Source organism: Vanacampus margaritifer, chromosome 2 (genome assembly GCF_051991255.1).
Source record: "Vanacampus margaritifer isolate UIUO_Vmar chromosome 2, RoL_Vmar_1.0, whole genome shotgun sequence".
NCBI lineage: Eukaryota > Metazoa > Chordata > Actinopteri > Syngnathiformes > Syngnathidae > Vanacampus > Vanacampus margaritifer.
The window spans coordinates 38,401,157-38,420,978 of NC_135433.1; the positions used below are offsets into that span (position 1 = coordinate 38,401,157).

Sequence of the window (19,822 nt, forward strand, 5' to 3'; positions counted from 1 at the left end):
GAACAAGAGACGTGGAGCTAGGTAGCTAACTATCCTTCATTGGGCTGTGGTGGCAAGCAGATGAATCATCCGACAAACAGAATGTGTCTTCCACTGTTCCCTTTATAGGCTGCTGATTACATCTAGCAGTTGTAACACAAAGGACACAGTCTGAGAGCACAAACATGACAACACATGATGACAGAAGACCAGCGCAAACAAGCAAGCACAAAATTGTGTGGTACAAAATGCTGTAATAATTTGTCAAATTATTTGCAAAAAATGTGGTGTCTGTGGGTACACTGTAGTGCAGGGCTAAATTTGATCTCTAGTGGCCTGGACTCAGTTTGTCCATGGCTTTAAATAAATAAATAATCGAAATATTTCCTACTTTTTTTTGGTGCAAATAATAAGAAGTTGAATTTGAAAATATTCCCATTTCATGATTATTATCTTATTGCATAGTAATCTAACATTTCTTAAGAAAAATAAGTGCAAAATTTTTGCACCAAATCTTTAGTAACAGTCAGATTTCACAATGTCATTTAACCCATTAAGGCCTAAAGCGCCTATCAAAACATGCCTCTAAAATCTATGGGTGACTTTTGAGTCACTGCCGAAAACCTGAAGTTTTCCTGGAAATTCAACAATATTATATATATATGTATATATATATATATATATATATATATATATATATGTATATATATATATACACATACACATATATATATATCTCAGCTCCTGAAGCAGATAGAAACATAATTCCGAAAACATTTTAGAGCTTACACTTGTGGCGTTCACACAAACCTTTTGTTTATTATTATTGTTTAACCAAAGTTTATTATTATAAACCTTCAATATACATATATTTTTAATCAACAAACAAATGTTGCATCTGCGGGTGTATAACGCCAAATATATTTACCTTCAACACTGGAGCGCAGTTTTAATAACCTCGGGGGGTCGGGGTAATTATTTGTCGTCCATTCCGTTACAAAGCCGTCAAAATGTTCAACATCCTCATTGTCTACTAACATATTTCTTAAGTTTGTCACTGTCGACTCGTTACACTGATTTGAATTCCTCCCGCGCCGCTGTCAATCACATCATTTATTTCATAACTCCCACAAATTTGCGTCAACCATAAACGCTTGAATAAAATTCCAGGACATGCGATGAGGCCCACGTCACCCTATCGTACATATTCTGATGCATTTCATCGACTAAGAGACCAAGAATTGATCAAAATGCAACAAAATGACATATGCGCTCAGGAGCACTCCCTTTAATGGTAGAATAATGGGTTAAAGTGGTCGTTAATGCACCCTTCAGTGGACAAAATTAGCAGCAATAGTTCATTTTAGTGAAAAACTGCTGTTTCTGTTGTGTCCTCTCGGGCCAGATTGGACACCTGATGGGCCGGTTCGGGCCATATGTTTGACACCACTGCTGTAGTTACTAATGCACACTTTTGTTTTCCACTCATTCATTTGACAAAAGACACATTTATTGTCGATTTTTTTTTAAAAACCTTTGAAGAATAGGATTAAAGGTGAAGTGATATTTTTGAGGACAATTAAGGCCGCCGTCGTTTTGGACAGTCAGACTTCTTACACACAAAGTATCCACTGTAGTGACTGATGCACTACGACTAATGTGTACAATCCAAAACAAGTTTAAATTTATTCCAATGTTGTTTATTGTGTGTGACATTTTGAAGACCTTCAAACAGCAGAATTAAGTGCAAAGTGTTTTTTCTTGTTTTTTAAGGAGAATTATGGTCTTCATTTTTGCGAAAACAGACTTTTTAAGACATGCATTATTAGCAGATGGGATTTCACTGCTTGTTATCATGCATACACATGCCTGTGTGTGTGCTGCAATGGTGTGAGCTTTGGCATTTGCCGTCCTTTTGATTAGCGTAACAAGTGAGCTGATAAATAGCTTCTGTTAGCAGATGACATTTGACTAAATGCTTCCCAAATGCGTATGATGTGAGCGCATGAATGCAGATGGATGCCGGATGCCTCAGTTGATTTTTCCAGCTGCAGGTAGGAAGATAATATAAAATATCAGCGTGTGCATGTCACGGGAGACACAAAGTGCACACTTTTGACACCTTGGAGAAACAACTCTGCTATTTGCGATGTTGTTTTTGTGATGCCAACGTCTCAGCAATTAGCCCTCACTGCAATTTCACTCTTTGAGTTTTAAAAAGGATGTGAAATTAACGTTCATATCTAGATTCAAATTAACTTTATGAATTGTACCAAAAAAAGAATTAACAATGCAACATAACATCAACAGTCTCGATGAGCCATCTGCATACCTCAAGGGCCACCTACGGTGCCCGCGGGTGCACCCAAGGTCCACGTTGTGCTTATGCTTGCCATATGAATGTGCTGTACAAATAAGTGCTGCATGCAGAGCTGTTCCCTATAATCATTAATACTCTTAGCACTAAATGGTATACCACAAACTATCATCCCAAACACATCATACTAATTTTACATTACCCTTAAAAATAAATGGCTTACAGATTTTTTGATTAAAAAAAAAAAGTGTTTAAAAACCGCAGTAAGATTTAAATGAAGCCTCTTTTCACTTCATTCCGAGTTTACGTCCCAAATCGAAATGGCGGGGTCCGCTTATTGAATAGCATTGGACTTTGGATCATTATAATTTGATTTTGGATTATTTTGATTTGAAAATGTGAGTTTGTATTCTAGTCACGGGCAAAATCTGCCGTTTGTTTTTCACCGTGTAAGAGAAGCATTTGCATCGTGTTGCACTGCAGAAATATCAGAAATGCCCAGATGTTTGGAATTGTCAATACCCCGTGCCATCGCCCTTGCCTGTTGGACATGAGCACAGAATTGCGCTGCCATTCAGTTGACTTTTATGTTAAATCTGGCTATAATGGATAATGGAATGCAACTAGGCAGCACGGTGGTTGACTGGTTAGCACGTCCGCCTCCCGGTGCAGAGGACGTGAGATCGAGTCAAGGCTTCGGCCTTCCTGGGCGGAGTTTCCAAGTTCTCTCCATCCCTGCGTGGGTTTTCTCCGGGTACTCCGGTCTCCTCCCACATTCCAAAGACATGCATGGCAGGTTAATTAAACACTCTAAATTGTCCATAGGTGTGATTTAGAGTGTGGATGGTTGTTTGTCTCTGTGTGCCCTGCGATTGGCTGGCAACCAATTTAGGGTGTACTTTGTCTACTGCTCGAAGCCGGCTGGGATAGGCTCCAGCACCCCACTTGTGAGGAATAAGCGGTGAAGAAAATAGATGGATGGAATACAACTATGAAAGTGGGTAGTTGAGTTAAATAGTCAAAGACTGTACTATCCAGTTTCAGTAAACTAGCAATGATAGCAATAGCACTATAAACATGTGTGACTTATTTGTGTTACTAAAACATATTTATGTACATTGCATGGTTTGACATTTTATTTTTTGGAATATGTAAAACGAGTTGATAAACATACCTATCAAGCAGAAATGTTTCCTTCCACTGCCTGAGGTCTTTCTGTTTGTGAGTCTTGGACAATTTAGAGTCTTCAGTGAATCTACCATGAATGTTGTTCGCAAGCGTGAGAAAGCTGGAGTGCCCGCAGATAACCCATGCAAGCACGTTGAGAACATAAAAACCTCATGAAAACAACACGCCCGAAGGCCACAACCAATATTCGAACACTAAACCTCAGAACTGCGAAGTAGGCATGTTAATCACAAGTCCACTCTGCAGCCAATTGGATGGATGGATGGATGGATGGATGGATGGATGGATCTTTGCCAACCATGCATTTCTAGTCATTTTTTTAGCAAGTGTTTATGGGGCAGGAGGGTTAGTTTGTGAACTGTGAGTGTGCTGTATTGTACATATGGGGGTTCTAACTGCTGCATACAGTATAATAGTAGAAATATATTGTTCATTATAAAAATAAAATGAATAAAAAAATACTGGCCTACGTGTTTTAAAATGTGATGTAATACCACTGCTAAATATTAATTTAATTGGTGTTTGGTCTCAAAAGGTTTTAAATACGGAAACCCTGCAGATAATGAACGGCTTCATATTTGCTTGTGTATACGATGCTTCAATAATATTCAATTAGGCACCATGTGATGTGAGTATATCACTCAAGCCAGCCCCCACCTGCTTTGGTTCATTTTGCAGTCATTTCAAGCCCATTTGTTTCTGGAGTATTACTCGAGGTGATTTAATTGCACCCCCGCCTACCCCCGGAACAGTTGGCCGTATCTTTCCACAACACATTTCAACTGCTGCCCCGCCACATATCCGAATCCTTGAACAATGACGAGCTTTTCTTTCTCTCAAAGAGGACGGAATTAAAATTCAAAGGCAGCAGAGTCACTTCCAGGAACGCGCGCGCGCGTGTGTGTGCGTGTGTGTGCGCGCGTGCACGTGTACGTGGTCGGGTAAAAAACACACACACTTGACTGATTTTAATCACATTCTTATTTATTTCAGCTTAGAGCTTGGCATGGCTTGTAAGGACCTGCTGCTGCATGGAGGAGTTTAGAAAAGAGAAGAAAAATAATCCTCCTGCTTTCTTGTTATTATGATGCAACAGCGCCATCTAGCAGAATAAGATGAATACTACCAGCATTTTTTTTTTTTTTTTTTAAGAACGCCTGTATTCATTTAGTGAGAATTGGGCTGTTGGGAAAGTACCTCCCCCATAGGAAATAATGTAAATAGAGTTCTGGAGCCAAACTTTCACCATCATAAAACCTTTATTAACTCTACTGGGACTGTGTTGAAAGGGGAAATATAATAGAAAATTTACTTTTTGATGGAACATGCAAAGTATTTTGTGTCTGATGTGGCTTCCCACCCCTCAAGTGTGAACTAACAATCAAGTAAATCTTTAGTTTACTGGCTATTTCTGAAAAAATGCATGCAAGTGAACTTTTCTACCCCACTATTAAATACCCGCCCCCTATTAAGAGCTTCTCTGGCCATGACATGATCAGCTAAGTTGGGGGAAGATCCTGAGCCACTTTCAAGCAGAAACAATATCATGTACAAACAGCCACATCACTCAGATGTGTGATGCCTCAGCTAACATGTCAGAATTTAAGTGAATTTCATTGATTAGCAGCTGTCCATTAGCATCTGATCAGCAGTTGCATATGTGATTGCTTTGGGTATGGTGGTGTGCCCAATGCGCCACATACACACAACCTTTATCAGGTACAAACCAAGAAAAATGGCTCACGTATACTGAAATAATGGTAACTTTATCTCAATTTACTCCAAAAATTACTTACTGGAATATGGAGTATGAGTATGGATCTCTTTAGTTTGATAGTGTTCTGTTGTATGAATGGCAACAAGTGAATGGTCCCTTCTGTCATCTAGTAGAAGAGCATTAAAGAGAATCACAATACGTCACTGGCATAAATAGATGAACATATTCATTATTTGTAGTAAATAATAAATCAGTGGTGTCCAAACTATGGCCTGGAGTACATTTGTGGCCCTCGTCCATATTTTAGTGGCCCGCGGCATTTACTAGAAATTAAATTTGAGCATTAAAAAAGAGAGCGGGGCGGGGGTGGGCAGCTTTAGAAGTGTAGCGGAAAAGTGGCACGGCCTGTGTCATGGGGACTGTCACTACTACTACTAATAAAAGGTTTTTATATTCAAAGACACACACAAAAAATACACAAAAAATATTAACAGAATTTATTTTTATGTGGAGAATAACGATAAGTCAGTTTCAGAAACAAAAATGGTTTCCTCAACTTTCTGCTTAGTATCAAGGCCTAATTGTGAACATGTAACATTACTGGGTAGTGAGTGTGGTATCTTGTTACAGATTGTGCTTGTTTTGGTTCTGAATGTGGACATGGGATTCAGCTACTGCTAATTGGAGGGGTGGATCTATTCTAGTGTGGTACAAGGCAATGACCCCCCCCCCCTCCCCCAAAAAAAATATTTTCCTTATCAACTTTAACAAAAAGACTTGATGTAGCAATTTTCCCAAAAATAACTGCATTATATAAACAATGTTTCATTGGTAAACTAAAATAACAATAATAATAATAAAAACAAGCCTTTGCAGCTATCTACAGTATTTTCCTGTATGCGGCCCTATAGGAAAAATTTTTAGACACCTCTATAATAAATACATAATAATTTTTATACCAATTATGAAGTGCTACCTCCTCAACTGGAAAATGCTCTGTTAGTCTTTAGGGGCGCTCACTTTTTTTCTCCACACTCTGGGTTGAAGCTGCTCAAATTCTAATCTAAGGCCAGGGCTTCATCCCGTCGTCATAGTGACAAAAGCCGAACTCACTATTGGCTAAGCAGTATACTGTACTATCACTCAGTTGTGTGTGACAGGCCGCTTCAAACATGCCAATTTCAGAGAGACACAAAATAGTCTGAATGATGATGCTATAAAAACACATTTGTTATTGCTTTGGCTGCATCATCCGATATGCTGCCAACAAGTCTATGTTAGCGATGATGGCCGCTAGCAAAAAGCTGAGCTGCAGTGTAATTGTTTAGGGAGTTACCTTTCCTGTCCCTTACCTAGTACATTCCTTGTGGGCGACATGTGTTCTGTGTTGTTGTCTTTCTCTTCAATGGAGGCTATTAAAAATGCACACTAGCCCAACAAACCGCCCTCCATCATTAAAATTTAGTGACAGTAGCCGCAGGTGGGTTTCAGGTTGTGGATTAATTTTTTAGGAGCTACACAACCCATCAACAGCGAAGTGCTCTGGCCTGTGTACGCCTTCGCCATCATGCCGCTGCTTCTGCTGCCATGTTTTTTATACAAATGCTGACTTCAAGTGTGACAAAAAAGTTCGCGTCAGCTATAAGATGATGCTCTGGGTCGCTCCACTTGTTTATTTCCTGCTGGTTGTCGACACAGCGGCGGATCAAAAAGGTGAGTTTGTTATCACAGCTCTACAAGGTTGTCAGTTTAGGATTTTGATGCCTAATTGCAAGAAAAAAAGTTGAAATTGAATGCAGTTAAGCAATTTACTACAGGAAAAACGTCTTTTAAGGTGTAAAATGTGGCGGCGTCCTCTCCGCGCCGTCCGGCAACCTGTCCAGTCCGAACTTCCCGGGCCTCTACCCGTATAACATCCACTGCTCCTGGCTCATTGTGGTGCCGGAAGGTTCCTCGGTGCTGCTCACCTTCCACCACTTTGAGCTGGAGTACCATGCCAGCTGCGCCTATGACAACGTCAAGATCTATAACGGTGTGGCCGGCGACGAGGGCAACCTGCTGGGCACCTTCTGTGGCGACGCCCCCCCGCCGGCCTTCACCTCATCCTGGAACGTCATGTCGGTCATCTTCCACTCGGACCGTCACGTGGCGCACAGGGGCTTCAGCTTGGGCTACAAGAAAGGTATGTCAGTGATATTTCATTAAAGGGGAAGTCAACCGGAAACATTCCTTGACAATAATATATTATATGTGACCTCACTAGTCTAAACATGACATTCTGATTAATATTACATTTGTGGAATATTACTTATGAAGCAAAATCCAGCCGTTTTTATCCATCTCAGGGGGTGGCCATTTTGTCATTTCCTGTTGACTGAAGATGACACCAAAGTTGCTCAGGGCTCAAGCAACGACCAATCACAGCTCATCTGATTTCTGAAGCTGAGCTGTGATTGGTTGTTACCTGAGGCCTGAGCAACTGTGATGTAATTTTCACTTGACAGCAAGTGGAAAAATGGCCGCCTTCTGATATTGATAAAAACTGCTGGATTTTGCTGCTTAACTCACATTCCACTAATGTGATATTAACCAGAATATCGTATATAGACTAGTGGGGCTGCATGGAACATAACATTGTCAAGAATTTTTGGGGAAGGTTGACTTTAACCCCTTTAACTCTTTTCCCGCAGCCAACATTAATTAATGATAATGGAAATCCCAACGAGTACCACCATCAACGTTAATTGATGTCAACTACATTTTGTCTTGGGCTGCTCTGGTTTCATGAATGAACTGAGAGAGAAAAAAACACTAAATATGGCCAGCAGATAACAGCATTGTATCTCTCTTCAATGGGCTCCCGTGGATCAAATTACATGAAAACATGGCGGATCTTAAGAAATACTGTACTGTCAAAAAAACAACGCTGTAAAAAAAAAAAAATCCACAAAACAGCGAGGACACGAAAGATGAACCCGCAAGAACATTGTACAACATTTTCAAGGATGTCGTGGATGATCAAAGTGTTTGTCACTAAACCTAATTCACAGAGTGTCACTAAAAAAAACTATTAGTGTCAAAGTCACTTTTGTGCAGAAAATTTGTCTTTTCACAAAAGGCTTGTTTTCTCCTTATTTTTCTCAATATAGCTTGGTGTCACTCAAATTACCTATTTTCAAATGGTGATTACTAAAGAATGGAATAAGGTAGAATCATACTTTTTTTCTAATGAGAGAATCTTTCATATGGTATCCACCAAGTTTTTTTTAGTCATACCACACAATATTCTTTTTGCCTTGAAAGATGAGTGAAAAAGCTCAAAATCAGAGGTCCTTTTGGAAAATGTTTGGCAGTAAAAGAGTTAATTAATTGTTACTGATTATTTTATTAGCTCCTTACGTCAGGTGTCTTCTTTTCCTTTCAGCTTGTCTCGTTAGGGGTCACCACAGCATCTCATCTTTTTGTAAATCTTCGTCTATCTTCTGCATCCTTTGCTGTAACACCAACTACCCTCATGTCTTCCCTCGCTACATCCATCAACATTTTCTTGCTCTCTTTCCTGGCAGATTCATAAACATCATCTTCTACTGATAAACTCACTATCTCTCCTCTTGATATGTACAAACCGTCCCGGGTGTTGAAGTTAAAAGGAAAATAGACAGATAGAGATTGATGGCTAAAGATGGATGGACGTACACACGAGTGAATGGAGATGCAAAGAAACTTGACGTATTACATTGTACAAGCCCACTTTGACTTTGACTCGTTGCATTTTTTCCGTGCAGACGTGTGCGGCGGGGTGCTGACAGGCCTATCGGGTGTCATCTCCAGCCCGGGTTACCCCACCGAGTACAGCAACGAAGCTGACTGCAAGTGGCTCATCCACGTATCCAACAGCAGCGCCGTCACGCTTCTCTTCCTGGACTTCCAGATAGAAAACAACGAGGGCTGCCACTTCGACTATGTGGCTCTGTTCGATGGACCCACCGTGGCGCACCGCCACCTGGGCACGTACTGCGGGGCCAACACGCCCCCCACCACTCTTACCACATCCAGCCAGCTGCTTCTTGTCTTCAAATCCGACTTCAACATTGGAGGGCGGGGCTTCAAGGCCTATTACTACTCAGGTATCTCATCTTGTAGATTTCCTAAAATGTAGAGCACACCAGATGGGACTTGAACTCACAATCCCTGGCTTAGGAGGCCAGTGCCTTATCCATTAGGCCACTAGGAGTACAAACAGGTGATTGGGTTGATTGCGAAATGTAACCACACATGCAAATTTACGACCAAATTTAGTTTGATGATATCATTGCTTGACATAACATCTCAAATAGGATAGATTGACTCCATACAAGGCTGATAACAAAGTTATGTTATGTACCTTATTTTTATCAATATGTGGTTACAAATAGAGAACAGAAGTGACAGCAAACTTAATAAAGACATAAGACAAAACTAAACAAACATTTCTACCTCTTCTCAATGTCTTGCTTGTACAACTTCTCGACCACCAGGCGAATGCCAGCAGGTGCTGTCGGACGTATGTGGCAACTTCAGCAGCCCCAACTTCCCGCAAATCTATCCCAACAACATCAACTGCCACTGGAGCATCTCGCTAGCAGCCGGCTACCGCATCAAGCTCTTCTTTCCCGTCATGGACCTGGAAGGCCGCAACAGTTTGACGGATGCGTGCGACTATGACTGGGTGGCCGTGTATGACGGTGACGAGCAGGCGGCAGACGCCCTGCTGGGACGCTGGTGTGGCGCCGAGAGGCCGCCGTCGCTTGTCTCCCGGGGCGACAAGATGCTGGTGGTGCTGAGCACTGACAGGGATGAAGCGCACAGAGGCTTCACTGCTTCTTATCTCGGAGGTAAAAGGTTAATTGGTTGGTGACCAAATATGGTTACTTCACCTCTGCAGTTCACTGTAGTTAAAGCTTAAACTCAAGAGTTAAAGCTTTCATTTTGACAACACTACTATATATATATATATATATATATATATATATATATATATATATATATATATATACACAGTATATATATGTGTGTGTGATTTAAAACATTTGCAACTGTGACCTCACAATAGTAGAAGTGTGTGACCTGGCATGGGATGGAGTCTATTTTGTCTGAAGTTTAAGTTAATAATATGCTTCCTTACCCTGTAAAACTACAAAAAAATAAAAATAAATTATAAACTTGGGGGGAGACAAAACTACCGAAAATACATCCACAACTTTATTAAACTTTAAAATGTTTTATTTGCTGATTCTCTAGGAGAAATCACATTTTTACTTTCATAAAGTGAAAAATGTGGTGTCCATTTTGTTTAAGTTTAAGTTACCACATACAAATGGTTCCTTGCCCATAAAATTATACAAAAATAATTGTATTATGAAATGTATAACTTTTTTTGTGTGTGTGTGGGGGGGGGGGGGGGGGGGTTGTTATTGCGACGCAGTGTAGTCCTTGATTGGCTGCTCTTAACTTGTTGGCCGAACATTTTAAATTACATTTAAATAAATAAATAAATAAACAATCAAAAAAGCTTGTTGGTCAAACGAGCTTTCTCTGAGCTAAGTGGATAACTTGTCACTATAGCTCAATGGACTGCCCGCTTAATTTTTGGTTGGTCAACGAGATCAACAAGGTCACTGGTCAAAAGTGACTCATCAGTCAAAATATGCCTATGTTGTGCAATTTTAAATTAATTAATTCCAATTCCATTTTGATTTTTCGAAATGGGTCTCACTTGAAAGCTGGGGTAGTGTGGAGTGTCAAACGTGAGAATCTCAACACCATTTTGTTTTTCGAAATGACTGATGTAATCTAACGTTGATTTGTTCTTGACATTGAAGATGCTTATGTTGGATAGTTTGAACTTAATTTATTAAATTTTTTGCCAAATTGATTTTTCAATACAGGTCTAGTTTGAAAGCTTGCGATGTGTAAACTTCACGACATTTTGATTTTGTAGAAATAAGAGTAGGCTAAGTTTAAACCGTGGGTTTTGAACTACACGTATAAAATATGGAAACCAGCGTCTTCACCCATCCAAAATTGTGGGAAACACTGTCACCTACAGGCGGGAAAGCGCAATTGCTGTCTTTTAAGGTGGAATGCAAAGATGAATTGACAGGAAGACGACCGCGGACCCAACACTGAACTTCAGCGGCATCTCAAATCGGAATAGATGGATGGTGACTGTTTTGGTTACATAACATTTGCAAAGAAACGCTGTAAAACTCTTCCGGTTACTATGGAGATACAGCGCCGGGGACTAGCTTCACGGCCGCAACTTGTTGGGTAAATAAACTACTTCCCAGCACGAACCACCCATAGATGTATTATTTAAACCCCAATAACAAAACAACAGCACTTTTTTTAATGACGTCGCATATCTAGAGATCTATCAAAATTACGAAGTGTGCGTGTGTATGCGTGTAGGCGCGTGTATGAGGGATTGAGGCTAACTCCTCTTTTTACCTTGTACTCGTCATAACAAACATTGGTCACGTGGAAAGGTTTGGAAAACTTTATGAAGCTAAGAAAATCTAATTTACCCTCACAAGTCTATCCATCTATCTATCTATCTATCTATCTATCTATCTATCTATCTATCTATCTATCTATCTATCTATCTATCTATCTATCTATCTATCTATCTATCTATCTATCTAGCTATCTAGCTATCTATCTATCTATCTATCTATCATGATGCAGAAGTGGTTCACATGCCTGTCTCACAGCTCCTGTGCTTTGGATTTGAATTGCAGGTCCTGAATGACCAAAACCATGCATATCAAACATCCATAAGACAGAAAAGACAAGGCAAACAAATATGAGGGTGAGTCAAAAAATGATCTGCACTTTTATTCTTATTTGCACAAACACAAGAGTACTGTAAAATAAATAGATCATTTTTCTACATAGTCCCCATCCTGTTGCACTTGTTCCAAAGGTCCACAATTCCATCTGAGAAGAAAGTTTTATAACCATTTATGCACCACTACGCGCACTGCTTTATTTGAAGAAAATGTATGACCTTGTGTGAAGCATCTTTGATGAGCGAAGAAATGGTAGTCGGAAGGCAAAGAATGTGCTTTCATAGATGGTACGCCATTAATTACTATTCTGTTCTTCTTGTCAGTGGTAGAGGTTGTTGGCCTTTTTGCTCCTTCTGCATGTTTCACTTTTAACTCATTCACTCTCGTTGACGGCTATAGATGTCAAAAATTAATTTGAACTATTTCTATTAGTTTAACTTTTTTTTCCCACTTTTGTTAACAAGAGTACGAAAACCTTTTTTTATTGTACATTTAGAACAGTAATTAATCAAGAGTTAACTTGTGAAGTCATGCGATTAATTCTGATTACAAATTTTAATCGCCTGACGCCCCTAATTTGTAAAAATTTAATTAAAATTAATTTTTTTGGGGCTTTTTAAAAATGACTTCAATAGTTAACTCACAATTAATCACAAATTTTATACTTGTTCTAAATGTAAACATTTTTTTCTAGGTTTTCATACTCTTGTTAACAAAAGTGTGGGGGGGTGGAGTTAAACTAATAGAAATAGTTCAAAGGAATTTTTGACGTCTATAGTCGTCAATGGCAGTGAATGAGTTAAAAATGTCAACCCATTCATGCAGCTTTCTTTTTGGTAGTTTCTATTTTGTGCTAAAAGCGTCTGGTGAATTTCAGCCCCTGATGCCTCTTCTGACCATAAAAATTGGATCACTTTGCATTGTTCATTACTGGTGCATCGTACTAGAGGGGCGGCCATTTTAGCAACTGAAACCAACACATGTAAAAAATCAATCAAACAAGCTGATCGTTATCTTGTAACTCAGCAGTCGGCGCACCCATGAAAAACTGCACACAAAAAAGCAAGAGTGTGCTTTAAACAATGTGCGGATCATTTTTGACTCGCCCTTTTGTATAAAAATATATATATCCTAGGGATGTCCAATACCACTTTTTTTCCAGACTGAGCTCATTTACGCGCCAGTTAAGTAGAAGCACCTGTGGCAAGGTTTTTACTTTCTGTACCTAGGCTACGTTCACACTACAGGGCGTGATGCCCAATTCGGATTTTTTGTTAAATCTGAGCTTTTAATGTACCGTTCACATTCCAAAAAATCTAATGCGACTCGCATGCGCAAAGAGCACACGTCGAGTGACGTACACCCTAAACAACCGCGTCACGTTGCGGTGTTAACGGAAGTAACCCAACAATGCCGAGGCAAGCGACTTTTATTAGTGTCTTATCTGAATTTAGCTGTGCCAACGCACGCTACTGATTGGTGGACTCTCTTCGTGGACGTATTAAGAGTTGGATTCATGTGTCTTGTTTGCACACATTATGCAAATTCAACTGTGCAAACGCCCGTGCTCCTGTTTGGTGGACTGTTTTCACGCTCGCTACTGGCTGGCTGCTGTCCTCCGCTTCCTCGTGCGTCAGTTTTGAATGTGCTGTTTACAAACAACAGAAATCCATCGGCCTTATTTTTTCATCTCGCCAGAGTAGCGAGGTTGGAAGAAGTAATTTACTGTTACTCAAAACAGCTTTGTATATATTCACAGACGAGTCAGTAGTCTCCCTCCCAAGCATTCTCTCCCACCCGCGCAGAGCACATATCAGGCTTTTGATGACGTATGAATCGGATGCGTGCGGATGAGCGTTCACAGTGCAGACGCATCGCATACATATCCAATTTATATCCACATACGAAAGAGGCCCAGGTCCGGTGTGAAAAAATCTGAATTGTATCGTTCACACTGCATGGATAAAATCTGATAAATCGGAATTGAGCTGCAGTGTGAACGCAGCCCTAGATTCCCCAACCCTGTACTCACTCATCTCTTAATTATATATCGTGCCGATTTATTATTATTTTTGCCTGTTGTTGTTTTTAGTACATTTGGTATTCGAGTAATTCAAAAGTAATTATGTATTCAAGTTACATTACGTTAATATACTCTGGTAATTTGGTAAAGTACTTGGATCACATGACTAACTACATTTTTAAACAGGTAACTAGTAATTGTATTGGAATATATTTTAAAAGTAACCCTCCCGAACCTGCATGTTTAAACAGTTGCAACATTAAATATATTTTCCCCAACTTTACCAAACATGATTCCTCCCCTATAAAATTATACAAAAGTATTTTTTTAAATGCTTTAATTACAAGATGTAAAACATATTTTGGAAGAATTTATTCTCAGACAATTTTGACTTATTACATATTTTTTTATTATTTGCTGATTGGCCGTAGTAACCACATTGATTTACTTTCATTCTTGGCTCTATTTTAACTCAACAGATTGCGTGCCCTATAAAACTAAACTAAATATTATAGATTGATAATACTGTAGACATGTTTTGTACATACATATTTTTAAACTTGCAACATAATTATATATATATGGCATCCATTTAGTCTGATAGTCCCTTGCCGTATAAAACTTCACAGAAATATTTTCAAAATTGTAAAACCCAAGAAATATATATATTTGTAACTTCATAAACATAGTTACATGGTGGAATGGAAGCGAGACGTATAGCATCCGTGTTTGTGTCATGTTTGTTACCAAAGTTTTTTGCCCTTCCGTAGTGGTGCCCGTGAACGTGAGCTGCACCAGGTCAGAGTTCACCATCCTCATACCCCAGAAGTCACTCCCCCAGTTGGACCGCGAGCGCATCTACCTCGGGAACCCCACATGCACCGCCCAGCTGACGGCCACCTCCTACAAGATCCTCGCCCAGTTCGTCAACTGCGGTACGGCCAGCCAGAAGCACCGCAACGTCACCATGCTGGTCAACAAGCTCTTCATCGACTTCTCCGACGGCGAGCGCCGCAACGTGCAGGAGTACAAGGTGCAGTGTGACGCCATGCGCAAAGTGGCCTCGGCGTCCATCGTCTCGGTCGAGGAGCGCCTGCTTGAGCAGGAGGCCTTGCGGGGCGCCGCCGCCAGCGGAGGGAGCGAGGTGGGGCGCGCCGACGCCGAGCCCCACGACCTCAGCGATATCGTCTTCATCAGCATCTGCGTCCTGGCCGTCATCCTCATGGTGATCGCCATCGTCTGGCTCGTGTTGCTTTAGCCGCCTACATTTCATTGGTCACAACATTAGCTGCACTGTCCAATGTGGTTTAATGTAATTAATGTAAGTAACTATACAAAAATTGACTTAACTAAATGTACATGGTTGTAGACTAGCACACCAAAAACCACCAGACATCTAATTTAAACAGGCAGGGGCGAAGATAAAGACAATTAATTGCCTGGTACCTCAAAACTTCTCATACAAAGTGATTAAAGTTCTTTGATTAAAAGCAATAAAAAAATAATTTTTGTCTTATTTACTTGCCTAAAAGTACTACAAAATGCGGCCATTTTGACACTTTCTGTCAACTGAAGATGACAGCTCACCTGTTTTCTGAAGCTGAGCTGTGATTGGTTGTTACCTGAGCAACATTGATTTCATCTTCAGTTGACAGCAAGTGGCAAAATTGCCGCCCCTTGAGATGGATAAAAACTGCTGGATTTTGCTTCATAACTCATATTCCACTCAGAATGTCATGTTTAGACTAGTAAGGTCACATATATTAGTGTCAAGAAATGTTTTAAGGTTGACTTCCTCTTTAAACCTACTTTTCTGCTGTCCTTTTGCTTTTTCTTTCTTGACTTGGATTATTTGCCATTATTCCTAGTACTACTACTTGAATGTTAACAAAACAAGTTAATTAATAAAAAGTGTATACCTACTTTAGACCCACCCTGTTGAAAGACCATCACAATGTATACGACCGGGCATCCGCCAAATGTGTGAAAGTTCTGTTTTAATTCACGTTTTCAATACAGTATAAAAACAAAGCACAATCAATTTTTAAAAAATACATCACTGACAATATAGCATAATTACATTCAATACTATAAAAAACATGAGGCGCATAAAAAGTTAATTCTAGCAGCTTATCTCTTATACTTGGACACCAGCTGGGCAACCGAGGCGTGGTCCCGCTTCAGCTGAGCTCTGAGCTCAGGCTGACGTCTGAAGGCGAATACCAGCGTTCGCACCGTCCTCCGGTACGAGCTGCTGACCAGCCGGCCGCTCTGGTGGAACACCTCCCGCTCCGTGTTGTCCACAAGTCCGCAGTCCTCCTGGCAATATAATAAAATATGAACAAACGCACAGTTAACAGTGTGGTTGCATTACCTGGTGGGGACGAAGGAAGAGATGCCATAAAATTGGTCGCTTCAGAGCCATCACGCCATGTTGACGGGTTTCACACATAGCCTTTTTATATACAACAGCGCCACTAGAAATCAAATGTGAAATTGTGGCATTATGGCGCTTTGTTTTTTAGATACCAGTCGTCATTCAGCACATATTTTGCGCAGATACCAGGGTTTCCCCCTGCGCTTTTCAGGCCTGGCAGGCCGCCCAGACTTTTACCAGCTCGATGTAGTCTGACTACAGCTGTTACAGTCCTCACCTTGAGCTCCAGAGCTTCGGCCAGAAGTCTCCTGGCGTTGCTCCTGAGGCTTTCCGATTGCTTGTCCGAGCGCACTTCAATGGACGGCTTATTGGAATTCTCCTTCACGAACGTCCTCCAGGCTGTGTACACCTTGGTGGCCGCCAAGCTCACCTCGGGCTCCGGGTGCTTCCGCAGTTTGTTGACGGTGTGACCTGGAGAAGAAGACAAGAAGAAGATGGGTTGTGTTCCAGGGGCCCCCACCCCATAAAGTCAACACTTTTTTTAAGGCCATTAATAAAAATGTTCAGTGCACACATTAAATATATCTTGTCTTGCTATTATGGAAGACAACGGAAGTGGATGGCAGAATCTTTCCTTGTCATCTTCAGTAAAAAGCAGTTCAGAACTTTTTGAAGGCATGGAAATGTGCATATTGTTCAGTACCTTGATCTCAAGCCAATGGCTTTGTTTTTAGTTACTGCCGACAAATGTGAAGGCAGCTACACATACAAAAACAAGCCTACCATAAAAAGAAGCTCAAGATGTTTTTTTTTTGTAATTAACTTTTTATTGTTTTGTTTTTTTACAACAAAAGAATGAACAGAAAAACAACATTTAAATCACTTTCCATATGTGGAAAACATTTGTCTTCTTGATATAAAACAAATAGGGAATTATATATATTTTTCAGTCTTAATCAATCATTGTCAAAATTAAAGTCAAGTCTCAAAGGTTTTACAAAATTAACCCACTTCTCCCAGTAGGAAATAAATTGGCCACTTCTATGATTGACGTATGCCGTTATTTTCTCCATTTTGTAAATGTCCATAGTAATGTCCATTCACCCATTCACTGTTGGACTTTCTTGTGTCAACCACTTCCTTGTTAGGGCCTTTTTACTAGCAACCAACAAAATGTTGACCAATTGTTTGTCTTTTTATTAACCAATTCTGGGGGATATATCCAAACCAAAAAAACTTGCACTCGAAGAATATTGTACATTTAAATATATCCTGTAATTCCTTGTGAATATCCTGCCAATAGGCTTTAATGACAGGGCAATTCCAGAACACATGGTAATGGTTTGCATTTGGCCTACAAATTGGGGGATTGTTATCATAGTGTGATTTTTGCTCTGGTGTGATAAAATATCTTATCAACCCCTTCCAGCCAAACTCTTTCCACCTTAATAAGCTGTTGCATTTCCATTGATACCTCCGTTAAGAAGCTCAAGATGTTTTAAAGACAGTTTGAAGTCAAGGATTCATTTGTTGTTAATAAAAACAATTCTTGCCTTCATAAAGTGTTTAGCTACTTTTTACAGCACGTAATGTACGTGGAGACCGTATTCCTTCATTTGCTTCCGTAAAAAAAAATACTCAAGGAGGCATCTGTCGAGGAAAGACGCGTCTGTACTTGCTCCTGCACTCGCTCGTGACTTCTACTTTGTTGACATTGGGATTTTTAACTACATTGTTGCAATATGCCTGGCGGAAAAAGAGCTGACGAGATTGAGGAGATAAAATCTTCTCTTGCAAAACTCAAATAATTGGTCACCGAAATACTTGAAATTTAAAAGAGCATTGAGCCACTTCTGCAGGAAATTCAGCAATTGAAGAAAGAGACACAAGAAAAAGTCAGCGAAGACGCTACTGGTGAACGAGCATGCGCTCGCCTTGACTGCTCGCCTGGTTGGGTGGGCATGTTGGTGGCGTCTGGGAACCGATTTACCAATTCCAAATGTTTGGTACTAGCTGCAACTTACACACAGACATTAACTCAAGATGAACTGAGCGAGGAATGTGCAGACTCAAGTCTGGGATTGATAACAATATGAAGCAATTACTATCATAATCAATGTATATGACTGATGCATATAGTAAGAATCGATAGGGACGGGTTCATAATAAGTAAGTTACCCGTCAGCCCTTTTTTCGGATTTCAATGTTGCAAATTATATGATGTGATCAATGTAACCTGTAATAATGTGTCAGAAAAGAAAGAATGAATGAAACAAACCGCAACTCCAGACCTTGCCTTCATCAAGTCTCGAGTAGCTTTTAGCAAAAGATGATGGGAAGATGTAGAAAGGAAAATATAGAGATTCCTTCATAAATAGAGAATGTCATTGACTTGGCCATTTTAGACTTCCCTTTCTTTGCCTTCAAAAAGTGTTGAGTTAATTATTTATTGAAAACAAGGAAAACTCTGTGTTTTATGTTAAAGGAAACTCATCTGAGTTTGTTTGCTAGTCTTTTCACTGGTGAGTCAGCATTGTTTTTATTTTATTTATTTATTTTGACATACTATTACCTATTTTAGTGGACTTCAGCACCTCCTTGGACGGCATCTTTTTGCTCAGGTCGGTCAAGACACTCAGCATGTTGTCCCTGCTCTGTCCTGGGAGCTCCAGTATCGATTTATGGCGCAATATATCTTCAATGACGACCACCCTCTGGAGAAAAACTTTGATTAGGTTGTTCATATTTGGGTTGCATTTAAGGAAAGTATCCCCCTCTCCTCCTGCGCCACAAACTCACTCGTAAGGATTCTATGGTGGTTTGCTTGTAAGTCTTCTCGGTGTTCCTCGACATTTTAGGCGTCTCTCCCTTAGGTAGCCGCACCACAAACTTGTCCATCTTGAGAAAATGTTCACGTAAGGTTATTTTGAGGAAAACAGAACCAAAACATCTACTGCTAAAGCTAGCCGTAGCTAGCAGTGCAGGCTGTCTATGTTGCATTTAGGAGTTTTCGGAAATATATCAATTCACAAGAGTAAATAAGCGATTTCCCCTTTCCGTGATGGCGACACCGAAAGACCCCGATCTAATCTTGTTGGCCGAGCACATCTGGTACCTACGCCGATATACAGTATATTTTTTCACCTTTGTGGTTTTATTACATTTCCATTTTACTTAACAATATTACAAATACATCATGATTATTTCAAATGTGGTGAAACGTCTTGTCGCGAGAAAAAGGAGTATTCGATGACAGACGCACATTTTCAGAGCTAATTACTGCTATAATTGTAGCTTTTTTAAATAAGACAAATATTGTGTCCCTTAGACTGAGGCAGGCACGAAACGTGGGGAGTTATGAGAATTCCCAAATTTATAAATGCATCAAATA

The 19,822-nt window shown here is 40.1% G+C and overlaps 2 protein-coding genes across 2 annotated transcripts; one reads left to right on the forward strand and one right to left on the reverse strand.

Annotated features, from left to right (window-relative positions):
• The first annotated feature begins 6,847 nt into the window (after positions 1 to 6,847).
• Positions 6,848 to 15,550, forward strand: cdcp2 (CUB domain containing protein 2). The gene is made up of 5 exons (XM_077556236.1): positions 6,848 to 6,914; positions 7,036 to 7,383; positions 8,987 to 9,328; positions 9,719 to 10,075; positions 14,825 to 15,550. Exons 1-5 carry the CDS (start codon positions 6,848 to 6,850, stop codon positions 15,310 to 15,312), a joined length of 1,602 nt encoding a protein of 533 aa, XP_077412362.1. The 3' UTR covers positions 15,313 to 15,550.
• Positions 15,551 to 16,034: 484 nt separating this feature from the next.
• On the reverse strand, positions 16,035 to 19,768 carry tceanc2 (transcription elongation factor A (SII) N-terminal and central domain containing 2). Its single transcript, XM_077556241.1, has 4 exons — positions 19,231 to 19,768; positions 19,004 to 19,145; positions 16,709 to 16,902; positions 16,035 to 16,373 (listed from the first exon to the last, which is right to left on the reverse strand). The coding sequence occupies exons 1-4, from the start codon at positions 19,429 to 19,431 to the stop codon at positions 16,185 to 16,187; spliced, it is 726 nt and encodes a 241-aa protein (XP_077412367.1). The 5' UTR covers positions 19,432 to 19,768; the 3' UTR covers positions 16,035 to 16,184.
• Between the last annotated feature and the right edge of the window lie 54 nt (positions 19,769 to 19,822).

Bases quoted from the DNA above. Each gene is read 5' to 3' on its own strand.
- cdcp2 (XM_077556236.1), top strand. From the start codon at position 6,848: ATGATGCTCTGGGTCGCTCCACTTGTTTATTTCCTGCTGGTTGTCGAC. The intron at 6,915-7,035 runs GTGAGTTTGTTA...ACGTCTTTTAAG, and splicing joins CACAGCGGCGGATCAAAAAG to GTGTAAAATGTGGCGGCGTC. The intron at 9,329-9,718 runs GTATCTCATCTT...CTCGACCACCAG, and splicing joins CAAGGCCTATTACTACTCAG to GCGAATGCCAGCAGGTGCTG.
- tceanc2 (XM_077556241.1), bottom strand. From the start codon at position 19,431: ATGCAACATAGACAGCCTGCACTGCTAGCTACGGCTAGCTTTAGCAGT. The intron at 16,903-19,003 runs GTAATAGTATGT...CTTCTTCTCCAG, and splicing joins GCTGAAGTCCACTAAAATAG to GTCACACCGTCAACAAACTG. The intron at 16,374-16,708 runs GTGAGGACTGTA...TTATATTGCCAG, and splicing joins CCGAAGCTCTGGAGCTCAAG to GAGGACTGCGGACTTGTGGA.